General features: G+C 36.4%; 1 protein-coding gene and 1 pseudogene across 2 annotated transcripts in view; both read right to left on the bottom strand.

Annotated features, from left to right (window-relative positions):
• The window catches only part of LOC100913664 (cytochrome P450 4F3), a 108,561-nt gene that overhangs the window by 30,210 nt on the left and 53,323 nt on the right, over positions 1–25,028 (bottom strand). Inside the window, exons 1-2 of one of the 2 annotated variants that reach the window (XM_031947943.1) lie at positions 7,513–7,649; positions 6,894–6,977 (exon numbers count right to left, since the gene is read on the bottom strand). The exons of the other annotated variant lie outside the window; for it this stretch is intronic. Of the exons in view, the coding sequence (XP_031803803.1) occupies positions 6,894–6,977; positions 7,513–7,520 (92 nt within the window). The 5' untranslated portion in view covers positions 7,521–7,649. Of the gene's footprint in view, positions 1–6,893; positions 6,978–7,512; positions 7,650–25,028 lie in introns of those variants that run through there. 2 annotated transcript variants of the gene reach the window in all.
• LOC105749710 lies at positions 100–1,111 on the bottom strand (annotated as a pseudogene).

Below are 25,028 nucleotides of genomic sequence, written 5' to 3'. Positions count from 1 at the left end.
TATCCCTTCATTTTGTCTGTAGCCTCTTCTCCCAAATAAATCTACCTTTTGCCAAAGAGAATGGCTGTTGTGAATTCTTCACATGAACTAACCCCAACATTTGGTGCTTTTCCTAAAGCACATCATCTGATGCTACATCATTTGCTAAAACAGCCTCATCAAGATCATCCCATACCATCTGTATCCTTGCAGTAGTGAAATTTTTCCAAACTTCCCAGTCATTCTGGTAAAAGGAATCTTCAATAGAGATTGCTGAATAGTCCTTGATGAAGATCTTTATAGAGGCCCCCAACATCAGCACAGATGTATGTCTTGGGATCTTCAGGAGAACTGAAGTCCAAGTCATATTTACAAGATAGAATTCTGAGGCAGCAATATGCATGCTAATTATGACCTTATTAGTAAAGCCAACCTTATCGACAGCATTCATTAACAGGTCCAGATCTCTTCACTCCCCAGGGCCTACATTGGTGGTTTCCTGTCATATTTCTGCTTAATCATGTTCTTCAGATTGTGGTAGGTCTCAGTTCCAAGGCCTCCTTGAAGTTTGCTCCTCCAAATGGGAGGATCATGAGCTCCTTCTTTGCCAATTTGTTACCAGCATGGGAGTCACCATTGATCACAGTGAAGGCTGGAACTGAAAGGATGACTTCATCATGCCTGCAAGGTCATCAATGTGGTGGTACAGGGAGACAGACACCTTCCTCAGCATCGCCAGTCTTGTAAACAGCCAGAGACACTCCCAATGTGGCATTTGCACCAAATTTAGATTTATTCTCAGAGTTGTCTCTATCCATCATTAATTTGTCAATCTTCTGATCCACAGCATATCTTGCTATTAAGGGTGAGGCAATAGATTTATTAGTGTGCTCAACCATTCTTGAGACATTTTTCCCCTACTGCAAGCATTATCATTGTCTCAGAGCTTCATGGCTTTATGGATGCCATTAGAAGCACGACTGGGCCCAGCAGCTTGGAAGAGACCTTTTTCAGTTTAGAGATCAATTTCAACAGAGGTGTTTCCATGAGAGTTGAAGATCTCTCTGGCATGGATTTTAAGAATAGACATGTTGAGTTTCTGAATGGGACTTCCTCTTCTGGACTCAGGGAATAGCCACCCTTTATTCTTAAGAACAAAAAGAAGTATCCCTACTGGTTATTGTGACCATTAGACAAACCCCTTATTTACATTAGCTATCAAGTAAATATTCCTATAGTACAGATCTGATTATCATTCTCCTGCTCCATAATTTCTTCTAGAAATTATCCCATTATCCCAATTTTCTGATTTTCTTTGAATCTGGACAACCAAGAGTGCTTTCTCACCTTGCATCTGTGACCCATTATAGAAGATAATTTAGAATACATCAAAGCCTGCTTTCTCCTGTTTTCTCCATCCATTAAAATTCCTTGAAAACTTTTTTGCAGCAACTGGTCAAATCAGTGAAGATTAATTAGCATTTATTAAATACCTCTCATGTGCTTGCACTGTGCTAAGTCCTGGTGATGCAAAGAAAAACAAAAATACTTCCTACTATAAAGAAGTCACTGTCCAAATGAAGCAGACATTAGGAAATAACTATATACAAACAAGATGTAGAGGGAACAAATCAGAGGTATTCTCGGAGAGAAGGCACTAAGATTAGGAGAAATAAGAAAGACCATGAAAAAGATGAGACTTTAAGTTGAGTCTTGAAAAAAGCCAGGAAAAGTAAAAGGCATAGATGAGTAAGAAAGTTCCAGGCCATGAGGAAGAGCCAGTGAAAATGCCTGGGGTCACAATCCCTATATTCATGCCCACCTGCATTCTTGATTTCCTTCACAAGCTAATTGTACAATATTTCAGAGTCTGATTCTTTTTGTACAGCAAAATAACAGTTTGGTCATGTATACTTATTGTGTATCTAATTTATGTAGTAATATATTTAACATCTACTGGTCATCCTGCCATCTGGGGGAGGGGGGGGGGTAAGAGGTGAAAAATTGGAACAAGAGGTTTGCCAATTGTTAATGCTGTAAAGTTACCCATACATATAACCTGTAAATAAAAGGCTATTAAATAAAAAAAAAAAAAGAAAAAAGAAAAAATAATTTTTAAAAAAAATGCCTGGGGTCAGGAGATGGAATGCCATGTGAAAGGAGCAATAAGGGAGCTACCTTCTGAAGGTCAGTTAGTGGGAGTATGGTGTAAAACTGAAAAGGTAGGTAAGGACTAGTTTACAAAGGGCTTTAAAACCCAAATAAGGCATTTAGGCAACACAAAGTCACTACAGTTTATTGAATGGCCAAATGTGTGTTTTAAGAAAATCATTATGACAATATCCAATCTGTTCTTTGTCTACCTGACTACAGCCAGTCAGATGTCTCCTCGCTTCCCCTCTTCTGTCAGGATGCAAACACCTGACTCAGTCTGATACTATCTATTTGGTCTATTAGGTCTCTTGACCAGGATTTCTTTCTTACCAACCTGCTGGTAAATATTGAAGGAAAAGTTACAGTTTTGTCTTGAGTACTCTGAGCTGTCAAATTGCTTTTCAGGATTTTTCAGGCATTTTCTTACAATTCTCACATTTCTCACAGACTCTCTCTGGAGTTTATGACTTCAAAGTCACAGAGATCAAACAGAGGTCCCTTGAGGTTTTCTACTTAGTTTTCTCTGCTTTTCCCTTTCTTTTCCATGCCTCTATTATATTCTTCTATAGGACCTCAATGAATCATACCTATGGACGTGGTTGCTCTACAAAAAAAAGGACCTTAGAGTACTGAATGATAAACAGCTATAAATGACTTAACTATTCTCAGCAATACCAAGACAATCCTAGATGACTCATGATGAAAAATGCTATCCACATCTAGAGAAAGAACTGATGGAGTTTGAGTGCAGATCAAAGTATACTATTTTTCACTTTTCATGGGTTCTTTTTGAGTTGGAGGGTTTTTGGTTTTGGTTGTTGGGTTTTTTTGTTTTGATTTTTGGTTTGTATCTTTTTTCACAACTTGACTTATGTAAAAATATATTTTTCATGATTACATTGCTATCTCAAATTGTTTACTGGGAGTAGAAAGAGAGGGAGGAAAGGAAAAAATCAAAAATTTTTAAATTTTAAATGGATGTTAAAAATTATTTTTGTATGTAATTGGGAAAAGGTAAAATGTTATTTTAAAAAAGGAAAAGAATCTTAGTTTTTTGAATAAGAATATTATCTTTTCAAGTGTATAGGTGGCTCATTTTATGTGGCTGTCACTACTATTGACCTCTCCCTTCCAAGTGTCTGACTGAGCTCAGAAAATTTCTCCCTTTCTTAGGAAGAAGTTTGGAATCTTCTTCCTATTTCTTCATTCTCAGTGGGAGTTTTGGTGATCTATTTTATGACATTCAAATTCAAGACATTCTCCTAAAACTTCTCTGACACTCCCTGTGATTCTGAATATACCACTGGTTCAGCTAATTTATACAAGACAATTAAGTCTCTGTTTTCTTCTTTGTAAGAAACATTCAATATTCTTGGCCCCAAAGTCAGTAGATACTTCTAGAACAAGGAGTTTCCTGTGAGGTCTTTGCAGCAACATTATAAATATCTAAGTCATTCTGCTTACTTTAGCTTACAATATATACAACACACAAATGTGCTTAAAGGTGCACATCCTGTGCAACACATACAACGTATCACTGGGCAAAAAAAAAAAAAAAAAAGCATAAAGTTAGAGGCACAGTGAAATATCCAGTTTCTTCAGAAGAATCTCATTAGGAACAAAAGAGTTTGTGAGATGTCAAGACAGGAAACAGGAAAATAGGAAAAGAAAGTTAAATAATATTTTTATATAAAATAGATTAAAATCCATATTCAAAATTTTCCCTAAAATTCCCACTTGTAATGGCTACCATACAACACCAAAGAGCACTGTTGGTATCAGATTCCCTTCACTTTTATTCCCAATTATTCCAACGCGCTTAGAATAGATGGGAAGGAGGGAGAAAGGAAAGGGAGAACATGTTCAGGTTACCTCCCATATATCAATATAGATATATTACTCCCTTCCTGCTACAGTAGTCACAACAGAGTCATCACAGAACTAGGTCATGGCATGCTAGAGAATTATAACTGTTTATAAACATTCCAATTTTTAGTTCAAGGAATAGGAAAGTATAAAATCAATTCTGGACATACTGAGTTAAAGATATCTAGATATCTTCTAGTTGGAGATATCCAATAGACAGGGGTTCAAGAATAAAGATCAGGAGATAGGTCAGAACTGGACAAACAGATCTAAGAATATTGTTCATAGAGTTGAAACTTGAATTCATGGGAGTTGATGAGATCCCTAAATGAAATAATATAGAGGGAGAGGAGAAGGGTCTCAGGATGGAGCGTTGGGGGACACTATTCACAGTGAGTAGACTAATAGAAGCATTAATAATCAAAGTATTATTGAAAGTCACATAGCACAGTGAGTATGTGCTGACACAGGATAGCATACCATCTCCTTAGGAAGACAGCAAGCAAAAGAGAATCCCTGTAAAATTAACTTTATATAAACTTACTCTGTATGAACATTATTGCATATCATAAACCTCATGTGAATACATACTGCATATTTGAATGCTGGATTTGAAGTCCTGGATTCAAATCGTATCTCCAACATTTACTATATGACCAAAGAAAAATAATTGATTTCTCTGAGCATCAGCCTCCTCAGATGTCCTGAGGAATAATAATGATACCAAATAGTATCTCTTTCTGAGCTCTGAGTTCTGAGCTAAATTAAGCTCTTTGCAAATCTTAAAACATTACTTATAGGCATAGAGAAATATAGCAGAAAGAGATATTAAAAGTCAACTTAACTAACCCAATAATTTTAAAAATAAGGAAATTACAGTGACTCGTCCAAGATCACACAGATATCATATGGCAAAGCAGGATTTGAATCTAGGTCCTCTAACCTCAAATCTATATTATGCTATATAGAAATAAATTTGTAGTAGTAGAAGTATTTGTATGAATAAAGAATCGCATATTATTGTAAACGGTACCATCAGTAAAACTATAAGTTGAGGGAAAAAGATAGACTAATCATTAAGTAAGTCACTCGGTTGTAGACAGCACCTCTGAGGTCACTGGTAGTCATATAAAGTCAAGAGACTTAAAAGCAGGTGCTCTGGAGGCTAGATGGACTTTAGGTGGCATCCTCAATAGCAAACTAAAGGAAAGATATGGCAAGAATTATACAAGATGAGAAGGAATGTTTGAGTTGAGTTAGAGAGAGTACTCACTTTGATGAGATCACAGGTCACCAGCAATATGAACATTACATAGTTTCTGCTATAATTTTAAAAGTTAACAATGTTTTGACTGGGTAGAGAAAACATAGCAAGAACTAGGATATTTGCTTTTTCTCTCTCCCTTTCCAATTTGCATAATTGGAGGACAGAAAATATGTCTGCTCCCAGGAGATTTTTGGTAATTTTAGGTAAAGCTCGTAATATGGGGAAAATTGGAAAAGATAATAGAGGAAAGGGAAACAGTTACAGGGAGAGAATAGCAACACACAAGAGAAGACATGGTGCTGGATATTTCTCCCACTTCATGTTGTACCCAATGGTACAATGGATGTTATACCCAAAGTCTGGGGAACTGTATAGAAGGTCAATCCACCCACTCTGGTATGCGAATGTATGGGGAGGAAAGTCTTGCTACAGAGCCAGGAAATGGGAAGGAGGACAGAGAAATAAATACCTCTTTCTCCCACACCAACAGAAAGGAGCAGGTGAAAACAGCCTAGGGACAGAGTGGCAGTTAAGTTAGCCCTGTGGGCTAATAAGCACAGCAAATAACTAGGGATTTAAATATATGTCCAGGGATTATAGTATCTCATTCAAATATTTCTATTTGTTTTTTTTTCTTTTTAAAAATATTACAGCAATGAAAATGTAAGGAATAAAGGAAGCCAAAATAGAATTGTGCATTTATAATAACTAAGCTTGCCCTCAGAGAAGAAATGTAAGAATCCACCTAATTCCCTGCTTTATAGAGGTTGGGAACCAAAGATTCCTCTCAAACATGGTTGATATCTTGTTTAGTTTTACTGAATTTTTTTTTTCTTTGTTATAAGAGATGACTCTTTGGATGTATCCCTTCCCTTTCCCCTCCCCTTTGTGTTTCTGGGGAAGGAGGAAGGAGAAGAGGAAAGGAAGAAGAAAACAAGCATTTAGTAAAAGTGCCTACCCACTATGTGCCAGTACAGTGCTAAGTGCTTTACAAATATTGGTGCTGGCATCTCTTTTGTTCTTCTCTGCCCATCTACTCAGTCTCTGATCCAGACCTCCCAGAGTTACTGACATTACTGACTCTATCTCTTCCATCTCTTCAAAAGGCCCTCATCTTCATGTTCCATCTTTCCCATTTTCCATTCTGACCTTTTTCTCTGTATAATGTAGAGAGCACTGGCTCTTTCAAATCCTATCTGAGCAGTTTACTCCGTGATCTCAGGCAGTTAATCAGAGATAAAAGGAAGTTAAGCTGGAGAGAAAACAAAAACACTGATTTAGCAGAACTAGATCCTGGATGGATGCCAGAATCAGGAGAAGAATGGGCCTTGTGTCAACTTCCTAGTCAAGTCTGTTTTCAAAGGGAATTATACCAAGAGCTCTGCTTTTGTCCTATTTTCCAACTTTTCCCTAGACTCCTAGGTCTTCTGCCTCTACCCAGCTCCTACCTTTCTAGCTTCTCTTTGGGTCTTCCTCTTTGTGCTCTTCTGTGTTCTGTCTCTTCATATTTCTGCATCTCATTGTGTCTCTCTCCTCTGCTCCTTACTCCCATCCTCATCTTGGCTCCAACAATCCCAGATGCAATACTCCCTCTCCAGCCCTCATTTTAAGTCTTTTCAGACAATACCTGATAAATTCTCTTCCAATGAAGGTAGCTCTGGAAATTCTGGGTGTCTCTGTCTTGATGTCTTGGGATCCCACCTGCTTCTCACTGTAACCCCAAAACAAGGAAAATGCTCTACAGTATTCTATCCCCCTCCTACCAACTTCTTACTACCTCCAACTCCTCTACATGAAATAAATAAATAAATAAATAAAAGACGGGAAAAGCCTGAATGAGTAATTCGAATCTGATTGGAGCCAGGAAGGGGGAGGTCTGTGCCCAGGGTCAGAAAAAAGAGAGGGGGTTAAGGAGTATAGGAGATGAGAATTAACAACCCAGGCCCTCAAGGTCATTCTCTTCTCTGACTTCCAGAGTTCCCTTCAAAAACTCCTCCTGATCTCTTTCCTCCTCTTTTTCTCTTCCCTCTTCTACCATACTGGCCTAGTTGGACTTATGAAGAAGAGATTTCCTAAACTTTTTTTTACCATACCTATTCTGTCCTTCTATCCCCCTTCAAACTCTGATATGCTCTTATGCAATCCTTCCCACTTTTCTTCTCTTCTTCCTTACCCCTCTCTCCTTCCTTAGGCTTTGATCTTATTTCTTTCCTTTTTCTCCAGGATTCTTTTTTCCTCTGAATTACCTTTCCATGATCCCTGCCCTTTCCCATTTTCCTGTCCCAATTAGGAAGACTGAAAAACAGCCTCCAGTTCGAGTTTTTTTCTCTGTTTCTTCAGTAATTCCAAGAATAGAGCAGCAGTGTCAGGCTGTCCTGTAGAAGTGTTCTGGGTATCAGCCCAACTTCCTTGATGCTAGTTTTATCCTGAATGACAACTCAGCCCAAATTTATCAATTTGGACAACATCCAGTCAGTCACCAGTCCTATTCTCCCACACTCATAGATAGCATCATTTCCCTCCCCACAACTTGCCTCTAGTTAAGACTTTTATTGCTTTTCCCTTGGAATATTGCAACAATGTTGTAGCTGGTCTCTCTCTCTGTCTCCTTCTTATCCCTCCTGCACAAGCTATCTGTCCTCTTCACTGAGTCACAGAATATCACAGCTGGAAAGGTCGTTAAGAATGATCTAGTCCAGGCAGATAGGTGGTGCAATGGGTGGAGCACCAGCCCTGAAGTCAAGAGCACCTAAATTCAAATCCAACCTCAGACACTTAATACTTTCAAGCTGTGTGGCCCTGGGCAAGTCACTTAACCCCAATTGCCTCAGGAAAAAAAAAATTATCTAATATAATCCTTTGCAAGTGGGAAACTGAGGCCCAGGGAGGGGAAAGGACATCAAAGAAGCTTTTGGAGTTGGAAGTGACTTCAAATATCATGTAGCTCAATGTTTCCTCAAGATTATACATCAAGTTAATGATCAAAGCCAAGACAAGATCCAGGGTTCTTAATTCCTAGATCAGTTTTTTTTTTCCTATAATATTGCTCTTTTTCCTAGTCTTTTAATACATATTAGTGATTAAGGCAAGGTAAGAAACAAGGAAGAGAATGGCCTCTTTTACCTAGCCTCCCCCCCAAAAAAAAATCAATTTGGGAGAGCAAGACCATCTCAGTTTCTGGTCAAAACAAAAACAATTGCCATTTATATTCACTCTGAACCAATCTAGACCCAAATAATGATCAAGTGGGGCTTGGGCTGGGATCTATTGTTGATTAATCAATGAGAGCCAGAGTGATTTGGGTTTACTGCTTTGTCCTAGCACATAAACCCAGTATATCTTGCAAGGTTCCAACAATAAAACTTTATATTCCTTTAAGTAGAATACCCAGAGTATGAGACCCTATGTGAACAGAGGGAAGGAAAAAGAAGGGAGGAGAGGAAGAGGAGAGAAAGAGAGGGGAGGGGAGGAGAGAGTTTCAATGACCAACTGACCAGTCCCAATTGGTTTCTGAGTGAGCACCTCCTACTGCTACTCACAGAGGGTGACATCTTGTCATAATATTAACTCCCTGATATCATGGTCCTCTTCAAGAACAAAGAACAACAAAAACAACCACAAAGACAATGCACAGCATTCATCATAAGACTCCCTTAATCAGTTACTTTCTGTGACTTACAATTACCAATTTAAATCCAAGGTCAATCAAAAAAGATTGGCTTAATTATTCACAGAGTAAAATATAAAGTGGATTAAAGGGTTCACATTACACAGGCAATGACAGTAAATTGGAGAGGCAATCCATTAAGTTAATCCTTCAATATAAGTTTCTTGAATATGCAAAAGAGATCAATGATGTGGGTTGAGCTCAAGAGTAAATAGAAAGGGAAGATTTTACTGGATAGTGTGACCACCTGCTAACACCCCAGATACTTCAGAATCAGCTGGAGTCAGGATAAGCAAAAGTCCTTAGTGTTTATTCTTGGTCTTAGACACAGGATTGAACAGGATGGAAGCAGAATCTCCGCAACAGCCTTCTCCCCCCTCTACTGCCAAAGAGTGACTCTGGCTAGTCTTATTCCACCCCCTAGTCCCTCCTACAATCCTCTGTATACACCAATCATTGAGCCAGCACGGATAGTGGAAAGGACCATTTTCCAAGCACATGCCCATAGAGTATTGTCCAATCAGTAGTTAGCCTCAAGTGCTCGGCAGTCCTGACCTCAGTGCATCGACTCAATAGTTTCAGCCCTCTACAAGTAGCAATGAACAAGTATTTCAATGACACTGGTGCTACCATAGTTTGATGTGAATTTCTAGGGTGCAACTTGCTCTGAGGAGAAAGGCAATTTTGTTTCTTCTGTCTCTCATTTATGCTTCTCTGATATAGGCATTGTAGGTTCTTGACCAGAGTTGAAATACAACTAATGATGATTGGTAAAATAATGTAATAGGAATCTGGCCAAGTGTTCTTTGCTTGCATAGTCTTACAGTGCTTCTATTAGAATCTAGGGATATGTAAGAAGAGGCTTTGCCCCAATTATGGATATGTTCAGATATTTCCACTTCTTAGTGGATTATTGTTTGTGGATAAAAGGTCTTTGAATTGGCTATTGAATCAGAACTGAGCGTGCAGTGCATAGAAAGGCTGTAACAAAGGCACTTCACCAACCTTTCTGTTCTTCCTGTCTCTCTTTTTTTTTCTATTTCTCTGTGGTGTTTGTATCTGTGTCTGTGTCTCTCCTCTGGGATGGGGAGAAATAGATACTGTTATCTTCCAGATAGAGTAGGATTTTCTCAAACTTATCACCATTTGGCCTCAAACATATGGCAATTTTTATTTCTTCTCTCATTTGTATTCATTTTTTCCTGATTCTCAATTGATGAGTATTAGAGATAGAATGACCTTATGAGCCTTGAAAGATAATAACCAGAAGTTCAGAAATAGGATTCCAAAATAGAAATCTGCAACACCTGCAACATATGAGTTTTAGGAGAGAGTGCGGCCCTGAGGAGTTACTTGCTCACTCTAGCACAGCAGAGCATCAATCCAGAAGACTATGTGCCATATACAACAAAGTAGTCATTTGTGTAGCAACTGTAATACATCCAGAAGTGGGAGAAATGCTTTGTAGGAATCATTGAAATTCAAGCCCATTTTCCCCAGGGACTGATATGGTAGAAGATAATGAATCTCAGTTTGAGTGAAGGTGAGGAAATGTTTTGTAACAGTCACTAAATTCAAATCTACTTTCTCTAGAGACTAAGGTATGCTCTGGGTTAAGAGTATTTTTGTGGACTTTGGTTTTTGCTAGGATTTCTTTATAAATATTTTTTGGGCAGCTGGGTAGCACAGTAGATAGAGTGTAGTGTCTGGAGTCAAGAAGACCTGAGTTCAAATCCAGCCTCAAACACTTACTAGCTGTGATTTGATCCTGAGGCAAATAATTTTAATCTGTTTGTCTCCATTCCTTATCTGTAAAATGAGCTAGAGAAAAGAATGACAAATCACTTCAGTATCTTTGCCAAGAAAACCCCCAAAGCGGGACAGACACAAAGAGTTGGACATGACTGAAAAGGACTGAGCAACAATCTAAGTGAAACACTAATCTTTCAGATTACCACCCCACAAATCCAAATCCTGAAACTGTTCTCCTCTACAAGAAAACACCATATATTCCTAGAAAATGTGGCGACAAGAACTTAGCATGACCAAGGTTCCAAGTTAGGTGGGTAAACTTTATGGGACCATAGATTCTTTTATATTAGCCTAAAGCTCATTTCACCTGAAATCTTGACATCTCTCTACTGGCTGAATCTTAGAGGTATGCTGTTTCTTCTAGAGATAATTTTTTTCTGGGTCACCATGATCTGTGCTGGGATAGAGGAAGAGGAAAAAAAGTATATATGTAATATTATGTGTACGTGTGTGTGTGTGTATACACATACCATGGATATATAATGCACATCTATTTAAATGAAGCTTCAAAGAAAGCAAGGGTCAATATCTCTAGAGTATTTTATCCCAGTTCTTCTTAAAGAGTGATTTTGATTCCTTTGACAGCAGTAGCAGTAACAGCAGCTTTTGGAACTCTCAGCTCAGAAATGATAAAGTTAGAAAAAGATTACAAGAGAACTTTTGCAGATATTGGGTCCAAGTGGTACTTATTGGCAATTCTATTACACATGTGCAGCTCTGAATCATAATTCCAGGCAGAGGGGAGCATTTATAATCTGTCACAAGGAGGAGGGGCTCTTTTCACAGTTCCACAGTATCAGAAAACACTACTACTTGTTGCTGTGGCTTAACAGGAGACCTGCTCACAGTTCCATGGCAAAGAGGGGTATTGCTAGTATATCGTGGCTGAAAGGGAGCTGAGGTTCTTTCTGGATAAAGAGCAAAGTTCAGACCATGAGAGGCAGTGACTAGATCTTCTCCACCTTGGAAGTACCAAAAACTTCTATACCTCTAGTATAGCAGCCCAAAAAACCTGAAGCTTGGGATAGTGTCTTCCCAGCTCCCAAAAAACAGCAGAGCCCAGCTTTAACATTAAAGCTCAAAAGTGAAGAATTAGACTGGAAAAAAAAAATGAACAAATAACCAATAAACAACTTATAATAAAAAGCTCCTACAGTAGCATAAAAGACATATATAAGCCCAAAAGCTCAAAAAAAAGAGTTAAAAGAAAAAGAACCACAATGTGAAAACACCTACAAAGTTTCAAAAAAAGTACTAATTAGACCATACCCAGCAAAAATTCCTGAAAGAGTTAAAAAAAAAAAGTAAAAAAAAGAGGGAAAAGAAATTAGAGTGATACAGAAAATTATGAAAAGAAAATTAACAGCTTCATAAAAGAGGCAAAAAAATACTTAATAAGATAATAACTTTTAAAATAGAATTTGTCTAAAGGTAAAGAGATTCAAAAATTCTCTAAAGAATCCCATTAAAAGTGCAATTGACCAAATGGAAAAAGAAATATCAAAGTTCGCTGAAGAAAATAATTCCTTAAAAATTAGAATCAGTCAAATAGATGCTAATGATTCCATGAGACATCAAGAAATAATAAAATAAAATCAAAAGAAAGAAAAAAATAGAAGAAACTGTAAAGTTTCTTATTTCCAAAACAACTGACCTAGGAAACAAATCAATGAGAAAAAATTTAAGAATGATTGGGTTATTTGAAAGTCTGGATTTAAGAAAAAGCTGACATTATACTTCAAAATTATAAAAGAAAACTACCTCAGATTAGAAGGTAAAATAGAAATTGAAAGACTCTATTATTAATCACCTCCTAAAGGCAATCCCAAAATGAAAATTTCCAGGAATGTTTTGGCCCAATTTCATAGCTTTCAAATCAAGGAAAAAATATTACAATTAGCCAGAAAAAAAATTTATAATCTAGATGACACAAGATTTATAGCTTCTACTTAAAAGATTGGAGGCCTTGGATTATGATATTTCAGAAGGCAAAGGAATTAGGATTACACCAAGAATGATTTGCCTAGCCAAATTAAATATATTGCTTCAGGGAGAAATGGATATTTAATGAAATAGAGAACATTCAAGAATTCATTATGAAAAAAACAGAGCTGAATAGAAAAATTTACATTCAAACACAAGATCCAAGAATAATGCAAAAAGATAAACATAACAAAGTAATCATAAGAGAATCAATAAAGATAAGCTGTTTATGTCCCAGTATAGACAGAGGGTCTGAATAGGAGTCAGTTATAGTGAAATGATCTCCAAAAATTAAAAATTAAGGAGTGACAAAGAGGGATGCACTGGGAGAAGGGAGAAGAGAGAGATAGAATGAATAAAATTTTCTTACATAAAATAGGTATAGAATGAAGAACTTTTATAAGGGACAAGAAAAGGGAAAGGTGACAAGCAGTGGACTGAACCTCATTCTCATTGAAATTGGCTCTAAGAAGTTAGAATATACATACACATGCACATGCACATATTCATTCAGTTGGGTATGGAAATTTATTTTACCTAATAGGATTATGGGGGAAATGATAAAAGGAAGGATAGATGAAAGGATGCAGTGCTTAGAAACAAAACAGACTTTTGAGGAGAACAAGATTAAAAAAAAAAAGAAAAAGATGACAAATGCTGGAGAGAATGAGAAAAACATGTATCTTGATAAACTATTGGTGGAGTTGTGAACTATTCCATTCATTCTAAAGAGTAATTTGTAAAAGTATTCAAAGGCTAGAAAACTGTGCATGTCCTTTTACCTAGCAATACTACTACCAGGTGGCCTATATTCCAAAGATATTTTTTTTAAAAAGGAAAAGGACTTATATGTACAAAAATATTTATATTAGTTCTTTTTGTGGTGGTAAATAATTGAACTTGAGGGGAGGCTCATCAATTGGAGAATTACTTGTGATGGATTATTTCTGTGAGAAATGGTGGGAGAATAATGTTCTGTTTCCACATATGTTGTAACTTGGCTACAAAGATAAGAAACTGAGAGAAAGTCAAACTAGTGGTCTATACTATATTATCTTGGCCAGCAATAATGCTTGTAGTCAAAAAAAAAAAAAAGAATTTATTCAAACACAAAGTCAGGATGAGGATTCTGCAGGAGGCAGATAAGAAGTAAAAGATAATAATTTTTATTGTTCCATATTCATCATCTAGACATGTAATTGGAGTGAACTCTGAGCTATAACCCAACAGTAATTCAAAGACCACAAGACATGATAAATAGTTAAACCCTCTCATTTCAAGCTTCAGTCACAGTGTTCTTGCTACTGTGCATGCTTAATTAGCCTTTTTAATAGGAGGAGCTTTGGCTTCATTAAAATAACATACAATATGTAATTGGGGGGGGAGAATTATTAAGGAACGTATGTAATGGGATTGTGATGAAATGTTAGCCCTTCAAAGGGTCTCTACCAATGTAAACTTTGAGAAGGAGGATTTAGGGTGGAATTACAAGGTTTAACTGCTGGCTTTGGTACCTGTGAATTGTGTGTGAATCCTGCTCACTTTGTGCAGGAGTATATTAAAAGTTCAAACTGCTTCACTTACCCTGAGTTTGTTTGTTAACTTCACTCTTTAGGGAATTCAAAAGATTGTTTCTAACACTATTGTGCTATAAGATGTGGCAAGAAGTGTGGTTTCAGAAAAGAAAAAAAAAAAACCTATATGAACTGATATAAAATGAAGTGAGAAGAATCAGGAGATCATTGTGCACAGTAATAGCAATGTCATAATGATGATCTACTGTGAAAGATTTGGCTACTCTGATCAATACAATGACCCAAGAAAATTCCAAAAGATTTCATGATGAAAAACACTATCCACTTCTAGAGAGAGAATCAATGAGTACAAATTGAAGTATATATTGCAATATGGCTAAAATGGAAATGTTTTACACAATTGTACATGTTTAATTAATATTATTTTGTTTGCCGTCTCAGTGCATGGAGGAGGTGCGGGAAGGAGAGAAGAACTTTTGAAATCAATTTTAACAGGAAAAAAAGTTTAAAATAAATAAATAAAAATTAGGACAGCTTTCTTTCTCTCTTTTTCTCTCTCTCTTTACACATACACACACATACCTCTCTCTCACACACATACACACATTTGCTGCGCATATACTATTATTGTATTACTATATTATTTAGACAAGTCAACAGGCATTCATTATATTTCCTATTGATGGGATTCTTACTGCTGCCCTCAGCCACCCCAACATAAATTTGCTTCTAGCCTCTAGGCCCACAGACATCATTAATCATGGATCTCAATGGAACAACGAGTCCACCAGCATTTTCTGTAACTACATCACCAGGTTATCACATGAGAGTAATCACAAAACATGACACAGAAATCAGTAAACAAGAAAATAAGACCATCAGGATGCAGAATAGGATATTGAACTGCACCCTTAATAAATATTTCCCCCACCATGGTACTAGTTTTAATATTATTACCACAAATTGATATGTGAGCTTTTCTGTATACATTCTGGATAATGGCATGTGCAGTTCCAACAAGGTTTTAGGACCTCTCCATGTTAGCAAACTTCTCCTATAACCTCAGAATTTACATGTCTAGTGGTGTAATTAGCCCAATTTACTCTGTAAAAAGCCTTTTCTTGCTTTGCTAGGCTGCTGACTCCTTCAGGAAGCTGGGCTATCCCAATGAGTATATAAATTTTGGCAATTCAAACATTCTTGATAACTTTGAAGATACTAATTGCAGTCGAATGACGAGATCAGAAAAAAGACTATAAAGGATTTAGAAGTAAGTGAGGGAAAAGGAAATGGTGGTACTTAGTGCAAATGGCTTTCTTAAGAAGTTTGGCCATTTCTGCATCAAAAAAAGTAAAAGAAAAAATATACTTCAAAAAAATAGGAATTCAGCCAAGAAGTGAAAAAGTAGATATTTGGTAAAAATGGTCTCATAAAGTGAATTATTGTCCTACAAATTATCGCTATTATTGTCATCATTTGTTTTTTGTTTTGTGTTGTTTATGGACAAAGAAGATATGAGCATGTTTATCAGTAGCAGGAAACAGCCAATAAATAGGGAGAAATTCCTTATTAAAGAGAGTGGAAAAAATAGGAAAGGTATGTGCTGGAGAGGAGAGGATGAGCTAGGAAAGGATCATGACTACATTTAGAGGAATTTTCCTTGACTAAAAAATTTCTTCACGTTAAATTGAGATATAAAAAATATATATATATATATATATAAAATATGAGATATTAGAACAAGACTTCTGAATAAAATGAGATGGGGAGGGAAGAAAAAGGAACTCCCTGCTATTACAACAATTTTTTGGTGTACTATGAGGTGAGGTCCTCAGCTAAGAGGGTCTAGTAGAGATACAATGAGGCATTTGAGTATGGATGAAAATTTTGTGATACCTTCTTTCATGAGTAAAATAATCATTATATTAGGGAGGTATGAATAGATTGCCTTGCTACAGTAAGGGTCCAGTTGATATTATGTAATGTGCATTTATAGTGAACCCCATAAATACAATTTTCTTTATTTTCTCCAGATCTGTTCAAGGAACATGTAAATGAAATTGAAGATAGTAGATGATGGGAGTAATCTAAGGTTGGAATTTTGGCAAAGTATAATCAGTAATAGAACAAGAGGATAAGGGAATTTGACTATAAATGATAGTTTAGAACTGAAATAATTCACCAATGGATCAGGATTGGGAAAGGAGAGTAAAACCTGTAGAAGAATTGTAGCATGGGAAGATTAGAAGTCCTAATGAAGACAGCCAGAGGGAAAGATAAAATGATAAAACATCATGATCAAATAATTCAATGTCCATGACTGTGGGAGTATAACACCTGTTGGTGAGGGTATGACATCATCTCTGTGGATAGCTGAGATGGAACAGAGGAGTAGGCTACTTAATGGACTATATTGAGGAACTGGGAAGTTAGGGTATTTGAGAGAGGATGTTTCTATACCTATCTTTTTTATCAAGCAACTAAGTGATACACTAGACCTGGAGACAGGAAGAACTGAGTTCAAATCTGAGTTGAGACAGTTAATAGAAAGTCATTAATCTGGGGGGCGGAGCCAAGATGGCGGAGAAGACACACGCGACTTTCTAAGCTCTTCTCTTACCCTCTTTATCAATATTATATCGAGCCTCAAAAATAGTCTTGACTGCTACAATTCGTAAAGATAAGAAGTAGAACAACTCACTGGGCGAAGAAAATCTGCAGTCTCGCCAAAAAGGTTGGTTCGGCAGCCAGGGGAGATCGGGCAGACAGGAGAGAAATTAGGTTCCGAGGAGGTCTCAAACGAGGGTGAAAGCACAGATCTCAGCACAAGCGCGCAGCCCCAACCCGCAGTAAGGGCTTTCCTTGGGGCAGTTGTGATCCTGCACGGCAGGAGGACGCAGCCTGGGTTAGCCTCCAATCTGCACAGGGGGGAGCTCGGCTAGGCCATAGGAGCTTTTCCAGGGCCGATTTGCATTGGGCAGAGACACTGGGGCAGAGTTCCGGCAGGTCTGCGCTCAGCTGCTAATACTCACAGTCCCACAAGAGGCTCCGGCCTGGGGCAGTGACACTTTCACCATTAGTCTCTAGCCTAGGGCAATCGATAATCCACTCAGCCCTACTAAGCCTGTTTGATAGCTCGGCCAGTGCTGAATCCACTTCCTGTTGGGGAAGGGAAAACTCTCACTCGGAGCACTCCATACCTCGGAGCCGGAAATCGCTTTTGAAATCTTTCCCTGCTCTGCAGAGGAAGCTAGTAACCCCTTGCCTAGGAGACCTACCCTAAAGGCTTTAAAACATGAATAAAAAGATGAAAAGAATGATCGACAGCTTCTATGCAGAAAAAGAGCAGGTCAGCAAACCTGAAGAGACCTCAAACAGCAAAAATGCATCAGACTGTCCTCCTTACATGATGCTCCATAGAAGAGACCATTAAAAGTCTCAAAAGAGGTTAGAAGATAAATGGGGAAAGGAAAGAGAAGCCTACAAGAGAGCAAACTAACTTCCCTGAAATACGAATTGGAAAAGTTAAAAAATTCCCAGGAAGTGCAAATTGGTGAATTGGAAAAAATAAAAAAATCACAGGAAAGTAAGAATTGTGAATTGGAAAAAATAAAGAATTCACTAGAAAGTAGGATCTGTGAATTGGAAAAAGAAAATAATTCACTAAAAAAATTAGTGAAATGGAAAAAAATTCCACAGACCAAAACAATACATTCAAAAACTCAATTGGACATATACAGAAAGAAGTAAAAAAAGCTAATGAAGAAAATAATTCTTTAAAAATTAGAACTGAACAAATTGAAACTAATGATGCATTGAGACAGCAAGAATCAGTCAAGCAAAACCAAAAATGACAAACTGGAAAAACCATGAATTATCTACTTGCTAAAATGACAGACTTGGAAAATAGATCTAGGAGAGATAATCTGAGGATTATTGACTTCCGAAAACTATGATGAAAAAAAGAGCCTAGATACTATTTTCCAAGAAATCATCAAAGAGAACTGCCCAGATGTAATAGAATCAGAAGGTAAAATAGGCATTGAAAGAATTCATCGAACACCTTCTGAAAGAAACCCTAAAATAAAAACCCCAAGGAATATTGTGGCAAAATTTCAGAACCTATCAGATTAAGGAAAAAATTTTACAAGCAGCCAAAACCATTTAAATACGAGGTGCCAAATAAGGATCACCCAAGATCTGGCTGCTCTACATTAAAGGAAAGAAGGGCCTGAATATGATATTCCGAAAGGCATAAGAACTTGGGATGCAGCCAAGAATAAACTACCCAGCTAAGCTGAGCATTTTCTTCCAGGGAAGAAGATGGACATTTAATGAAATAATGAATTCCATTTGTTTCTGAAGAAAAACCAGAACTAATACAAAAATTTGATCTCAAGAATAGAACTCAAGAGATGCAGAAAAGGTAAAAATAACTCTTGAGAATTGTATTTCTGTTGTGGATATACAAAAAAAATACATGTAAAATTTGATAGTACTGATATAACATAAAAAAGGGGAGTAGATATGGAAAAGGGATGATGGCAGAATAAGGTGGGAAGGAGGGATAAAAAGAGGGAAACCAATCCCACAAAGAGGCTAAGGAAACTTATCATATCTGAGGGAATTTAGAGAGGGGAGGAACATTGTGAATCTTACCTCATCAGAGTTGGCTCAAAGGAAAAATAATTGACATTTGTTTTAGAGAAAATTCTCCTGCATCATTAAAAACGGGGAGAGGAAAAGGGAAAAGAAAAAGAGTAATAGGAAGAAGGGGAAGACTCAAAGGGGGAGGGAGGGATTATAAAGAGGATAAGATCATGATACAAGAGGGGTACATAAGTTTAAAAGGGGAAAGAGGGTTGGGGGAAGAATAAGAAAGCACAATTTGGGGTTATTAGGATGGCAGGAAATACAGATTTAGTAATTCTAACCGTAAATGTGAATGGTATAAACTGCCTCATAAAGAGGAGGCAGATAGCAGACTGGATCAAAAGTCAGAACCCTACAATATGTTGTTTACAAGAAACACATTTAAAGCAGGGAGATTCATATAGAGTAAAGGTAAAAGGGCTGGAGCAAAATCTATTATGCTTCAGGTGAAGTCAAAAAGTAGGGTAGCCATCCTTATCTCAGATCAAGCAAAAGTAAAATTGATCTAATTAAAAGAGATAAGGAAGGAAACTACATCCTGCTAAAGGTAGCATAAACAACGAAGCAATATCAATATTAAACATATATGCACCAAGTGGTATGGCACTCAGCTTCCTAAAGGAGAAGTTAAGAGAGTTGCAAGAAGAAATAGACAACAAAACTGTAATAGTAGGAGATCTCAACCTTGCACTCTCAGAATTAGACAAATCAAACCACAAAACAAATAAGAAAGAAATTAAAGAAGTAAACAGAATATTAGAAAAATTAGGTATGTTGGATCTTTGGAGAAAATTGAATGGAGATAGAAGGGAATATACTTTCTTCTCAGCAGTTCATGGAACCTATTCAAAAATTGACCATATATTAGGACATAAAGACCTCAAAATTAAATGCAAGAAAGCAGAAATAGTAAATGCTTTCTTTTCAGATCATGATGCAATAAAAACTACATTCAACAAAAAATTAGGGGGAAATAGACCAAAAAGTAATTGAAACTAAACAATCTCATCTTAAAGAATGATTGGGTGAAGCAGCAAATTATAGATACAATTAATAATTTCACTCAAGATAATGACAATGATGAGACATCATACCAAAATTTGTGGGATGCAGCCAAAGCGGTAATAAGAGGGAATTTTATATCCTTAGAGGCTTACTTGAATAAAACAGAGAAAGAAAAGATTAATGAATTGGGCTTGCAACTAAAAAACTAAAAAGACCAAATTAAAACCCTAATCAAATACTAAATTGGAAATTCTAAAATTAAAAGGAGAAATTAAAAATATTGAAAGTAAAAATCTATTGAACTAATTAATAAAACTAAGAGTTGGTTCTATGAAAAAGCCAATAAAATAGATAAGCCTTTGGTAAATCTGATTAGAAAAAGGAGGGAGGAAAATGAAATTAGTAGTCTTAAAAATGAAAAGGGAGAAATTTCCACCAAGGAAGAGGAAATTAGAGAAATAATAAGGAGTTATTTTGCTCAACTTTATGCCAATAAATTTGATAACCTAAGTGAAATGGATGACTACCTCCAAAAATATAGACTTCCCAGATTAACAGAGGAGGAAGTAAATTGCTTGAATAGTCCAATTTCAGAAAAAGAAATAGTTCGGCAATTAAACAACTCCCTAAGAAAAAATCCCCAGGACCAGATGGATTTACATGTGAATTTTACCAAACATTTAAAGAACAATTGGCCCCAATGCTATATAAATTATTTGATAAAATAGGGAATGAAGGAGTCCTACCAAATTCCTTCTATGACACAGACATGGTACTGATACCTAAACCAGGTAGGCTGAAAACAGAGAAAGAAAATTATAGACCAATCTCCCTAATGAATATTGATGCTAAAATCTTAAATAAGATATTAGCAAAAGACTACAGAAAATCATCTCCAAGATAATACACTATGATCAAGTAGGATTTATACCAGGAATGCAGGGCTGGTTCAATATTAGGAAAACTATCAATATAATTGGCCATGTTAATAACCAAATTAACAAAACCATATGATCATCTCAATAGATGCAGAAAAAGCATTTGATAAAATCCAACATCCATTCCTATTAAAAACACTTGAGAGTATAGGAATAAATGGACTTTTCCTTAAAATAATCAGCAGCATCTATTTAAAACCATCAGTAAGCATCATATGTAATGGAGACAAACTGCAACCATTCCCAATAAGATCTGGAGTGAAACAAGGTTGCCCACTATCACCGTTACTATTTAATATTGTATTAGAAACGCTAGCTATAGCAATAAGAGCTGAGAAAGAGATTAAAGGAATAAGAATAGGCAATGAGGAAGCCAAATTATCACTCTTTGCCGATGACATGATGGTATACTTAGAGAACCCCAGAGATTCTGCTAAAAAGTTATTAGAAATAATCCACAACTTTAGCAAAGTTTGGTTATAAAATAAACCCACATAAGTCATCAGCATTCTTATATATCACTAACAAAATCCAACAGTCAGAGTTACAAAGAGAAATTCCATTTAAAGTAACTACTGATAATATAAAATATTTAGGAATCTCTCTGCCAAGGGAAAATCAGAAACTTTATGAGCAAAATTACAGACCACTTTTCACACAAATTAAGTCTGATCTAACCAATTGGAAAAATATTAAATGCTCTTGGATAGGGCGAGCAAATATAATAAAGATGACAATATTACCTAAACTAATCTATTTATTTAGCGCTATACCAATCAGACTCCCAAAAACTATTTTAATGACCTAGAAAAATAACAACAAAGTTCATATGGAAAACAAAAGGTCAAAATTTCTAAGGGAATTAATGAAAAAAAAATCAAATGAAGGTGGCTTAGCTGTACCAGATCTAAAATTATATTATAGAGCAGCAGTTACCAAAACTATTTGGTATTGGCTAAGGAATAGATTAGTTGATCAGTGGAATAGATTGGGTTCAAGGGACAAAACAGTCAACAAATATAGCAACCTAGTCTTTGACAAACCCAAAGATCCCAGCTTTTGGGATAAGAACTTACTGTTTGATAAAAATTGCTGGGAAAAATTGGAAACTAATATGGCAGAAACTAGGCATTGATCCATACTTAACGCCGTACACCAAGATAAGGTCAAAATGGGTTCATGACCTAGGCATAAAGAATGAAATTATTAATAAATTAGAGGAACACAGGATAGTTTACCTCTCAGACCTGTGGAAGGGAAGGTCTTATGACCAAAAGAGAACTAGAGATCATTACTGATCACAAAATAGAAAATTTCGATTATACCAAACTGAAAAGTTTTGTACAAAACAAAACTAATGCAGACAAGATTAGAAGGGAAGCAATAAACTGGGAAAATATTTTTACAGTCAAAGGTTCTGATAAAGGCCTCATTTCCAAAATATATAGAGAATTAACTCTAATTTATAAAAAATCAAGCCATTCTCCAATTGAAAAATGGTCAAAGGATATGAACAGACAATTCTCAGATGAAGAAATTGAAACTATTTCTAGTCATATGAAAAGATGCTCCAAGTCATTATTAATCAGAGAAATGCAAATTAAGACAACTCTAAGATACCACTACACACCTGTCAGATTGGCTAAGATGACAGGAAAAAATAATGATGATTGTTGGAGGGGATGCAGGAAAACTGGGACATTGATGCATTGTTGGTGGAGTTGTGAACGAGTCCAACCATTTTGGAGAGTAGTTTGGAACTATGCTCAAAAAGTTATCAAACTGTGCATACCCTTTGATCCAGCAGTGTTACTACTGGGATTATATCCCAAAGAGATTATCAAGAAGGGAAAGGGACCTGTATGTGCACGAATGTTTGTGGCAGCCCTTTTGTAGTGGCTGAAACTGAAACTGAATGGATGTCCATCAGTTGGAGAATGGCTGAATAAATTGTGGTATATGAAAATTATGGAATATTACTGTTCTGTAAGAAATGACCAACAGGATGATTTCAGAAAGGCCTGGAGAGACTTACACGAACTGATGCTGAGTGAAATGAGCAGGACCAGGAGATCATATATACTTCAACAACAATACTAGATGATGACCAGTTCTGATGGATCAGGCCATCCTCAGCAACGAGATCAACCAAATCATTTCTAATGGAGCAGTAATGAACTGAGCTAGCTATGCCCAGAAAAATAACTCTGGGAGATGACTAAAAACCATTACATTAAATTCCCAATCCCTATATTTATGCCACATGCATTTTTGATTTCCTTCACAAGCTAATTGTACAATAATTCAGAGTCTGATTCTTTTTGTACAGCAAAATAATGTTTTGGTCATGTATACTTATTGTGTATCTAAGTATATTTTAATATATTTAACATCTACTGGTCATCCTGCCATCTAGGGAGGGGTGGGGAGTAAGAGGTGAAAAAATTGGAACAAGAGGTTTGGCAATTGTTAATGCTGTAAAGTTACCCATGTATAAATCCTGTAAATAAAAGGCTATTAAATTAAAAAAAAAAAAAAAAAAAGAAAGTCATTAATCTGTTTATCTCAGTTCCCTTAACTATAAAGTTGGCATAATAATAACACTTAACTCCCAGGCTTATTATAAGGACAAATTATAAGGATAAAGTTCTTTGCAAGTCTTAAAGCACCATATAAATATTATATACTATCTAAAAGCTCTATGAGTCTATTGATATCCATATTAATGTATACACATATGAATGATGCATGTATGTAATATTAAAATCCTTCAAAACGAAGGCAGGAGCTCTGGTGGAGACTATGAGCTCAGCTGGGAGCTCAATGATCAAAGGAAAGAAAATGGGGCAGGGAGAGGGCTGCAGAGTCAAGATGGCAGAGATATTGCCTGAGCTCGCCCCAGCTTCTCTTAGAAGCAATGTTAGATCACGATTCTGGACAGATTTTGGAGTGACAGAATCTACAAACATTCAAAGTGTAATAATTTTCTTGCTTAAGATACTTTGCAAGGATTTCAGGAAAGGCCTATCTCAATTGGTCAGGAGAAAATGTAGTCCAGAACTGGCACTATTTAGGGAGACCCAGCAAATGAGGCCTACAGGGAATATAATGGGAGGCTCTTAGCCAAAGTACAATAGCATTAACTACTCTGTCCTGTTTCAGAGAGCCAGTGGATCAGCAGACCAGCTGTGAGTATTCCAGTACAATTACAGAAAACAAATTGTGAGTTTCCAAATCAAAGCATAACAAGCACCAGTTGGCTAGGCCCACCCCAGTGCATGGGAAAGCCTGCAGCATTACCTTGCTCAGTGCTATCAATGAAAAGCTCCTATCCCTTTACAAAAGAATTTTGGAACAATCTCCCCTGTGCCCTAGGAGCAGAGCACAACTTTTAAAAATGAGCATAAAAGTAAGAAGAGCATTGACTATAGAAAGTTTCTATGGAAATAGAGATCAGAACACAAACCCAGCAGAGGATAGCAAAGGCAAGATGAAAGTGAAGCCTTATAAGGAGGGGTATAAACTCAAGACTCTCTTAGAAGAGTTTAAAAAGGATCTTTAAAAAGAGATAAAAGAAAAATGGGGGGAAAGAAATGAGAGCTATGCAGGAAAATTATGAAATTTTGGGGGAAAAGCCAACCACAAGCAAGAAAAGGAATCACAGAAATTAATTGAAGAAAACAACTCCTTAAAAAATAAATTTGGTGAAATAGATTAAGAAAATAACTCCTTGAAAAACAGAATTGATGGAATGGGAAGAGAAAATACTTCCTTAAAAATAGAATTGGGAAAATAGAAAAAAAAAAAAAATCCACTGAACAAAACAGCTACTTTAAAGCTACAATTGGCCAAATGGAAAAGGAGGGTAAAAAAAAAAAAAAAAAAAAAAAAAAGCTAACTGAAGAAAATAATTCATTAAAAATTATTAATCTATTGTTCTGTAAGAAATGACCAACTGGATGATTTCAGAAAGGCCTGGAGAGACTTACATGAATTGATGCTGAGTGAAATGAGCAGGACCAGGAGATCATTATATACTTCAACAACAATACTATATGATGACCAGTTCTGATGGACCTGGCCATCCTCAGCAACGAGATCAACCAAATAATTTCCAATGGAGCAGTAATGAACTGAACTAGCTACGCCTAGAGAAAGAACTCTGGTGA

The sequence above is a fragment of the Sarcophilus harrisii genome, chromosome 1 (assembly GCF_902635505.1).
Source record: "Sarcophilus harrisii chromosome 1, mSarHar1.11, whole genome shotgun sequence".
NCBI lineage: Eukaryota > Metazoa > Chordata > Mammalia > Dasyuromorphia > Dasyuridae > Sarcophilus > Sarcophilus harrisii.
The sequence above is the reverse complement of the archived record's forward strand: the minus strand, read 5'-3'. Positions and strand labels throughout refer to the sequence as shown.